This window comes from Olea europaea, chromosome 20, assembly GCF_002742605.1.
Source record: "Olea europaea var. sylvestris chromosome 20, O_europaea_v1, whole genome shotgun sequence".
NCBI classification, from domain to species: domain Eukaryota; kingdom Viridiplantae; phylum Streptophyta; class Magnoliopsida; order Lamiales; family Oleaceae; genus Olea; species Olea europaea.
This window is the reverse complement of record NC_036256.1, coordinates 19,601,808-19,611,559: the sequence shown is the minus strand read 5'-3', so window position 1 is coordinate 19,611,559 and position 9,752 is coordinate 19,601,808. Positions and strand designations below refer to the sequence as shown.

At 33.0% G+C, this 9,752-nt stretch overlaps 2 protein-coding genes across 2 annotated transcripts; both read right to left on the bottom strand.

Annotated features, from left to right (window-relative positions):
- On the bottom strand, window positions 1–2,808 carry LOC111369938 (F-box protein PP2-B10-like). Its single transcript, XM_022991671.1, has 3 exons — window positions 2,422–2,808; window positions 1,069–1,187; window positions 1–788 (listed from the first exon to the last, which is right to left on the bottom strand). Exons 1-3 carry the CDS (start codon window positions 2,698–2,700, stop codon window positions 341–343), a joined length of 846 nt encoding a protein of 281 aa, XP_022847439.1. The 5' UTR covers window positions 2,701–2,808; the 3' UTR covers window positions 1–340.
- Window positions 2,809–6,629: 3,821 nt separating this feature from the next.
- On the bottom strand, window positions 6,630–9,118 carry LOC111369937 (F-box protein PP2-B10-like). The gene is made up of 3 exons (XM_022991670.1): window positions 8,684–9,118; window positions 7,384–7,502; window positions 6,630–7,310 (listed from the first exon to the last, which is right to left on the bottom strand). The coding sequence occupies exons 1-3, from the start codon at window positions 8,960–8,962 to the stop codon at window positions 6,866–6,868; spliced, it is 843 nt and encodes a 280-aa protein (XP_022847438.1). The 5' UTR covers window positions 8,963–9,118; the 3' UTR covers window positions 6,630–6,865.
- Window positions 9,119–9,752: the final 634 nt, after the last annotated feature.

Here is a 9,752-nt window from a genome sequence, read left to right as displayed (position 1 = left end):
TTTACTCGATAGATAAATACCATCCAATAGGTATCACATAAACAATAAAAGAGAACATCAATTTTCAGCTTGTTTTGAACAGCTTAAAAAATTGAGTTCAAATTTAACAATATTTTAATCATACATTTCACGTGACCCACAGCTTCTATTCAACTTTTCAACCATACATTTCATCCACTTTTATACAAATCTCCTAAAACTTTTATTAAAAACTTTCTTAACCAAACCCCTAAATAAATTTATATAACAAGCCCCTTCTAATCAGATCATTTTCTTATCAAATACGATGAGCATGTAAATTTTTCATAACAAAGTAACAGTGAGACTTGATCTCCTCGTTCTATCCCTCCTTGGGGCGAAGCTCAATACCTTCAATTATAAGGCCACCCTTCCAATGAAGCTTCTCGATCTCCAGGAGTTGCATCTGAATATCACCTTCATCTCCTTTATCATTGAAATATTCTCCCAATTCAATCTCCATCCACCCATCCCTTCTTTCTTTCGCAAGCCAACCATCAATTTTTTTTACGCCCAATTGTCTCAACCTTCCATGTCTACGAGTTGGTTGTTTTAGATATACTATGTTGTTCTCGCCTTCGACCTCGGCTATGATTTGTTGAACAAGTTTGACAGATGCCTTGGAGGAATAGTCGAGCCCGTAAGAATTCTGATGGGTTTTGAATATGAGATATGCTGCATAATTAGTCTTCAAAGACAGCATTCGAGTTTGCATTTTTCCACAAATTTCAAGCCAGCAAACAATCAATAGTTCTGCTACCTCAGCAAACCTACACAACAAAGTCTATGTAATGACATTGCTGCAAAGTATTTTTAAGTAACAAATCCATAATAGATCATGTAGGTAGCCTATATTACACAACCATAACTCAATTGTCAATGTTCTACAATCAGACGGCGTTGTAATTTTAGTGCAAAGTCGAAATCAAAAGTGCTATAACAATATTTAATTTTCATACAAAATTGTTTTCCTACTCCTCAACCAGTATGTTCAAGTGCTTAAAGATGTAATATATAAGATGGATAATAAATAAAGTGCGAGATATAAACCTCGATTCTCTCTGGGTCTTCCAATTCCAGTACATTGGATTATCTCCCCATGCAATGTAAAGTTTTCTCGCACACAACATATAACACTTCTTTCCACTTGGCTTGCTCAATCTGAGACTCTGTTCAAAACTTTTCGTTAACAGACGTGTAGATGCAGAAGGGAGATGGAGAGGAGAGGGAATGAGAAGAGAATTGGTGAAATTTCAATCAATCAAATATGACAATAACATTCTACTTCTATTTATACACTTAAAACCTCTATTAAAACGGAAAGAAAATTTTCCAACTTAACTCCAATACTATGAAAAGTAACACAATCAAATTAATCAACAGTTTCCATTTGGATTTGATTTGAGCACGTCCAGCCACTAACTAACTCTACCCCAGTCAATAACAACCGACCAGTCATGAGTTCATTTCTTTTTACGCAACTCAAACTCAGTCCAGACTGCTCAACTGAGGTTGAGTTCATGATTTCAGTTTGTTGATTGTGCAACAAACCCTACAAAACAAAGATCGATCTCTACCAATATATTGTAAGTGTTTAAAAGCAAAATGTTTAATTTTGAACCTGATTCTGTACATGGAAAGAGAATTGATGTCCTCTTGTATATTTAAGTTCAAATATGAGCACACGCCTAAAGTTTGATGTTCATGCATGTTACCTTGTCTCTGGAAATTTGATCGTATCAGTGGGAACGGAAAATGGAGATCACTGGATTGCATATGTAGGAGTGAAAGAACGGAAAAGGATGTTTGGCTCGGCCTCTCTTTTGGTCGACAGTGAAACCGGACAAACTAGCACATACTTATCAAAGGAGATGTTTGATTATGAGGACAGGGATAATACACAAACTACTGCAAACACAACAAGAAATTCATCGTATACACAAAGAATCCCCTTCAAGAAAAGTACCCCTAGAATTATAACTCCAGGCCTACAACAGATTTCTACAACATAAACTGATGCGGCAAAAAGCTATTTACAAAAATATACTGAGCTGGGCAGAACAGGGTTTACGAGGTCATACATCAGGACAAAAGATAAAATTACAATACCCTCTCCTTAACCCCTAACATACTGATTTCAAGCACAAATTAACAAGTTCAAAGTAAAAGAAAATCCAATTACAGTAAACAGAGAAACAAATGATCGTTTATGGCTCCCAAAAATGCCTAAAAGCTAAAAAGAAAGTTCAATTATGAATGAATTACCAGTTTGCCGCCTTCAAGGAGATTAACAAGTTCAAAGTAAAAGAAAATCCAATTACAGTAAACAGAGAAACAAATGATCATCTATGGCTCCCAAAAATGCCAAAAGCTAAAAAGAGAGTTCAATTGTAAATGAATTACCAGTTTGCCGCCGTCAAGGAGGAGAGTAGAATCACAAAGATGAAAATAAAGTTCCTTTTTGGAACAACAAATCACCGGAGAAACCGATTTTGCAATAATATCTTGATAATCCGGCGGAAGAAACCGCTCCCACACTGTATCAGATTCAGCAGCAGATTTGAATCCCAAAGAAACAGCAGATGCTATACATGCATCTTTCGGGGAAGTGAATGAAATTATATATGATATACATCCTTCTGGTAATGCGGAGAAACCCAAAATCTCATTCTCTTCCTTCATGCCTTGAATTTGAGATTAATTCTGGATAAACCAAAATTGATTTGTGATAATATATAGTTGCATTTGAAGGCGGTTATGATTTGTGTGCATTTGCCATTTGTGCAGTGACGAGAAGTTAAATGCTTGTTTAATTGATATTATTTTTAATGAAAAATGTCATTTTTCCATTCAAATTCTTATTTTTTGGATATTTGATTAACAATTTTTTTATGTAAAATGTTTTAAACTTTTGGTCACGTGACCATATTTTCATTAAAAATAAGGAAAATATTTTCTTTATGGAGAAATTGTTTTTATTTTCTAGGTAATTCACTCTTTCTTTCTCTCTCATCTACCACATTTCTCTTTCATTTACACATCAATAAAAAAATAAATAAGTATAATAATTTTTAAGTTGAAAATTAAATCAATCAAACACATTCAATTAATAATTTCCATAAAAATAAGTTCTAGACAATTTATTTTGTTCCATACAAATTTCATACTCGTGATCAAACGCACTCCTATAATTGAATTTGAAGGTGGTTTGATTTGTGTGCATTTGCCATTTGTGCAGTGACGGAGAAGCCACGCCTCGACTACGTTTGTAGAACAAAATTTTTTATTGTTATGTCACAAAAATAGTTGTCTTTTCTGAATAAGTGACAAAATCCTTGTTAAGATAACTAATTGTTTTACTTTCAATTTTAATTAATAAAAAATAAGGGTAGCTCTATTTACATCCACGAATTTTATAAGTATATCCACTTTTAAAAATAAAATTTTACTATAGTTTAAGTCATATATAAATTTACTTAAATAGACATAAGTAAAAATGAAATTCACACTCATTTGTTGAATCAATTACTTCAATTCTACCCAAATCATCAAAATTATATTCTGTCGGACGGCAAATTATAATTGGCAACCGGCTACTGTTCAGTTCTGAGTTTTACCAACAAATCCCTGCAGTTCTTTTGTTGTTCTTCTTCATTTTCTCATTCTTCTTTTCCATTTTTTTCAAAATCAAACGATGGCTGGTGGCTGATGATTTTAGGTTGTGTTTGGACGTGGCTGTAGGGTGGTGGGTTTTGATTTTTTGTGGGTGTGGGGTGTGTGTTTGAGGAGGAAGAAGATGTCTTGGCTTTGTTCAGTGACACAACGGGCAGCAACTTGTTGCCGAAGAAGAACGTAGGAGGGAGACCAGGTGGGGTGAACATTGGGATTTGGGAAACTGGAATTTCTTTTGACACTTGTTTTTTGTTTTATGTTTTTTTTTTTAAGTTTTAATATTATTCTAAGTTTACTTATATAGAAATTTGACATTCACCTACGAATGATCCAGCAGAATTATCATTTGTATGATTGCTTTAATGATAAAATTGCCTTCTTTGGGCCAAAAAAAAAAAAAAGTACTCTCGGACATAATGATGAGTTTGCTAATCATAAATGCTAGAAACGATTATTGTTTGTAATCCAATTATAATTATTTTATCTCATTTTAAATATCCCTTGTTTTGTTCTTATTTCATTCATTTGTTTTGAAAGAGTTTATGGTTTTAGAAATTGTATGAATCTATAGTGTTAGGAATGTATTTAAAGTAGAACGAATATATAAAATTCACGTGAATATATAATATTTAAATGAATGGATTTAATAAGGGCAAAATTGGAAATGACGTGGACGTTAATAGTATTTTTTTTTAAAATTTATTAGGGATTAACTTAGCGTGAGATGTACTTATAAAAAGTGTGGATGAAAATAGCACTACCCAAAAATAATTATAAAAGTCCTTTCATCAAGTACTAAACTGTAAACGTGTATTCCGTGGTTTGGAGAAAACAAGGGTCCCAAGTTAAATTTAACTATGCCTATGTTTGACCCAACTTTTTCAAAAACTCATTTTCGATCTTATTCTCTCATAAAATAATTTTATACATAAATCAAATATTTTTTTAAAAATTTTTAACCACATTTTACAAAAAATTACCATTTTTTTTAATATATTTTCTTATCAAAATGGGGCTCAAACACCATTGGTGGGAATTAAAATTAGATTTTAGTAAATTTTGATAAAAGTTATTGAGATTTGTGGTTGAAAAAACATGGGTTCCACAAAATATATTAAAAAATCATAAATTATGATTTAAATTAAAATCTGAAATTTAATCCCTTCCAAACAGGGATATAACATGAAAATTCCAGTCGGATCTCGAACCTTCGAAATTTTTGATGATGGGTCCCAATCCTTCAATTTGTGACCCCACGGTCTTGAACATTTAGGGATTGCAATCCTCGTCACGAGTGGTAAATGGGACATGAATTGGGAACATGATCCTCATAGCTGACTTTCTTCTTGTATTGAGCAAATTACATAAACTTTCCCTGAAATTTTTGACAATTATATAAACTAGGGCTGTAAGCAAAAATCGCAAAATCGGAAAATCGAACCGAAACCGCATTTTAGAAACCGTCGGTTTGGTGCCACGTGGACCCGGTCAACGAAATGATTTTGACCCAAACCAAACCGGTCAAAATGGTTTGGTTTAGGTTTGAGAATTTTAATTACGGTTTAAAACCAAACCGGACCGGTGAAAAAATATATAAAAATAAAAAAATGAAAATTTTTGAAAATTCATCCAAATATGTAAAATTCAATAGTTTTGTCATTTGTGGGTATTTTTGTCAATTCCTAATTTTCTAATACAGATATATTATTATTATTATTATCATCATCATCATCATCCAATAATCCTAATATATATTTAATAATTTTAAGACTAACATAATCTATCAAAAACCTTTTTCCTCTTCAAAATTTAGATGAACTCCAGTCGACACCCAACACAGTTTTGAACCACCGGCACCACACACTTCTATTCAGATTTTTCACGCATCTTCAAAGTCGAATTGAAGTCTATTATACCAAATCGAAGACAAAGAGATTCTAGACCTTCAGTGATAATATTTGCTACAAATAAAGTTTCAGATCAATAATTTTTTGGAGCAAACTAAGGTAAGAATTTGAAATTAAATGTGTTTCATAACGTCATACAAACGTAAACTTGTGTAATTGTTATGTTTAGATACTATAAACAATTGTTTTATTATTGTAGTTGGTTATTCTCTTTGTTTAATCAATATCTTTTTTTCAGATATAATAATCACGAGATCTTGTTGGACATCATTATTTTTTTGACCTTATATCTAGTTTAGTAGACTTGTATTGTAACGTTATTTTATCGTCATTAACCTAAAAAAGGTGAACAAAAATGAAAAAAAAAAACTGTGTTTTAGTTTATTGTGATTTCACTTTGATTTAGTTAATATTTAAATTTCTAGTAAATATATTTAGTATCTGTTTGAGCCATATTTTTCATATCATCATAATGAGAAAATTGACTATTGGAGAGGAGGTTGGGTCCCACACATAAAATAGCAGGTTAACAAATGCGGCTGGACTTGTAGAATAACAATCCAAATTTTCATTTTTTTGTCCCAAAAATTTGATTCAAACAGGGGCTTAGTTTGTTTTAGATTTATTACTAGTGAGATATAAATATATATTAAATTCAATGAATTAATGACATAAAAGTAGACGGGCAAAAAATATATGGTGAAACCGGCGGTTTAAAACCGGACCAAACCGTTAGGTTTAGGTTTGAGTTTTTTTCAAACCGTTCAAAATGGTTTGGTTTAGGTTTGGGTTTTTCTCAAACCGTTTTAAACGATTTGGTTTGAAAATTTGTCAAAAACCGGTAAAATCGGACCGCTTACACCCCTAATATAAACTTTGCTATGTGGAGTTTTATTTTTATATATATATTTTTTAGCATTAATTCCCTGTTGCGTGCCCTGTTTCTTGATTGAATACTTATGTTTAGACCTGTGCGATTGAGATTGTGTTATCATTTTGAGCTTGTTTCACTTCAACCGCGAAAATTGCATATAGTCAAGGATAATTGATTTAGGATTGATTACAAAGTATAGGTAGAATACAATGGACAAACCATAACACATTTATTTAAGACGGCATAAAACTACTGCAAACGTGAGCGAGGTATTCATCATATACACACAACCATATTTCTCGCATTTCCAACGACTTAAGACACAAGCACAAGTGAAGACTAATATATTGTTAAACCGTCTCACTTAAAACTAAATAACAATTTATTGATCACTCTAATCTTCCTTGGGCCGAAGCTCAATCCCTTCGATAATAAGGCCATGCTTCCAATGAAGCAGCTCAGTCTCCAAAAGTTGCATCTGAATATCACCTTCATCTCCTTCGTCATTGAAATATTCTCCCAATTCAATCTCCATCCACGTGTCCCTTCTTTCTTTCGGCATCCGACCATGGATACTTGGAACTACTTCGATCCAACTTCCTTGTCCAAGCGGTGGTTGTTTTAAATACACAGTGTTGTTCTCACCTTCAACCTGTACCATGCTTTGTTGAACAAGTTTGACAGATGCCTTTGAGGGCGAGTAGAGCCCACCAGAATTTTCGAGGATTTTGAACACGAGATATGCGGCGTAGTTAGTCTTCAAAGACAACATTCGAGTTTGCATTTTGCCATGAATATCAAGCCAGCAAACACTCAATAGTTCTGCTACCTCAGCAAATCTACAGACAATAAAACTCAAATGTAATGACACTCCTATTATGGTAACATATAAATAGAAGAAGAGATATGAACCTTGATTCTGTAAGAGTCTTCCAATTCCAGTACCGTGGACTATCTGCCCATATAATGCTGAGTTCCCTTGCGCACAACATAAAACACTTTTTTCCACTCGACTTGCTCAGTCTAAAAATCTGTCCGAAGGTTCAAAATAGATGTAAAAATGAGACGAAAAGGATAGCGAACAAAAAGGGACAAAAGAAACAAGAATTGAAGGGACAAATTAATCAATATAGTTGAGGTCTAAAATCCCACATCAACTAAGCCTCCATTTGGATACAAAAACATTAATTTTAATCATATATTCATAACTGGTACTCATTCTTATTCATGAGACCCACTACTATTTCTCTTATTCTTCCTCTCTATAAACCATTTATGAATTTGTCAAACAGAGGCTAAGTATAAAAATATTAACCAACTTGTGCTTCTCCTCTTAACAAACCCTTTAAAGTAATGATATTAATCATTAGTTATTCTCGGGTTCAATCAATTTCCGTTTATGTTTTATGTATGGAACGGGTACGGTTTTGGGCATTGGGTGGGGGCCGGTTTGTGAGAGAAGGCGATGCAATATCAATTTCCATTTCTGTGTTACGTTTGCAATGGTCCCCCTTGTGAGCAATTGGGTGGGCCCGCTTTATGAGAAAAGTCATTGCAAAATGTTGAGAAGGCTGCAAATCTGTCTTTCAGCCTCAACAGTGAGAGTACGTGCAAATGGGTCAAAATTGTATATTCACACAAACCATTTTTGAATTGCCGTATGCAGTCACGCGTATGGGACCCGGCTCTGGACATTTTCAATGGTCACAATTATGCGGATCAACTTGGCCAGACAATAGCATAAACTGAAGTGCTTCAAACCTTTGTTACTTGACTCGGATCCGTTCTAAAAAAGTCAATGTATTTCAAATTGTTTGTTAACACGGACCAAAGTAGGGAAATCTTTAAAATTATTTTCATGAATCAATAAATTAGTTCAAAATCGTATCTTATATAGTGGATTTATGATCGATAATAAAATCAAAGACTCGCAGTCACTTAACCTAACCTAGTGATGATCACGACAAATAATGAATAGCTTTATCAACCTTTTATGATGAAATCCCAGCTCAAATATGTTATCAAACCCATCAAGCTCAAATGAACAATCAGAATTGTCTAAAACTCAAAACCATTTGTGAGATCTCGTTGAGAAACAAATATTACCTCGATTAAAGATTTTAAAAAAAAGACATATAGAGAAGCAAATGATAATTAAGGATCCCAAAAAAGTGAGAAAGCTATAAAGAAAGTTCAATTATAAGTGGATTACCAGTTTGCCACCATCAAGGAGGAGAGGAGAATCACAAAGATGAAAATAAAGTTCCTTTTTGGAAGAATAAACCACCGGAGAAACCGATCTTGCAATAATATCTTGATAATCCGACGGAAGAAACTGTTCCCACACTAAATCAGATTCAGCAGCAGATTTGAATCCCATAGAAACAGCGGATGCAATACAAGCATCTTTTGGGGACGTAAATGAGAATATGTATGACATGCACGCCTCCGGTAACATCGAAAAACTTGACATCTCATTTTCTTCACTCATGGCTTCAGTTTGAGGGAAATTCTGAATTTTGTTTGCTGGAAGGTAAAACCCAGTTAATGTAGTGAGATAATGTGGTGATTCATTTGGAGCCCAGTCGCCTAAAAAGAGAGAGAGAGAGAGAGAGAGAGAGAGAGAGACTTAATGGTTAAGTTTTGAGGTATTTGCCATTTGTAATTACTTGAAGACCCTTAAATGAGTAGTGCTTTATCTTAATACTTGTTTGGATAACTTAAAAGTTATTAAAAAGTTAAGGTCAAAAGCCGATTGTTAATTCCAATCATCATATACCCTTGTTTGGGCTCCATTAAATCAAAAATAAATTTTTCAAAATTCGTTTTAACAACACATTTTTAAATAAAATAATATTACACATAAATTCGAAACTTTTTCTTATTTTTTTAATCACATTTTCTCCGAAAAAAATTACTATTCCAAAATATACTTTTCCCAAAACTTTATTAAAATAGAGTTGGATCCACAATTTTTATCAACTTTTCAATTATAAATTTTATTAATTTTTGTGAAAAACTTTGTCAAACAAAGCCTTAATTATAAGTACAAAGAGTTGTTCATTTTCTACGGTAAGTAAGAAAAAATTATTTGTAATAAGAAAAACATATTGATAAATGTTGATATTTGATAGATATGTTTTGAGTTGTTGAGCAATTGTAACACTTCGGTCACTCAACACTACAAGTGATAGTCAAGTTTCGATTAGTAAAATAAATATAGAAATGCGTCAATTTTGAATCGTGGTGGATTGGAGCAACCGTAGGTGAAGAATTAACAA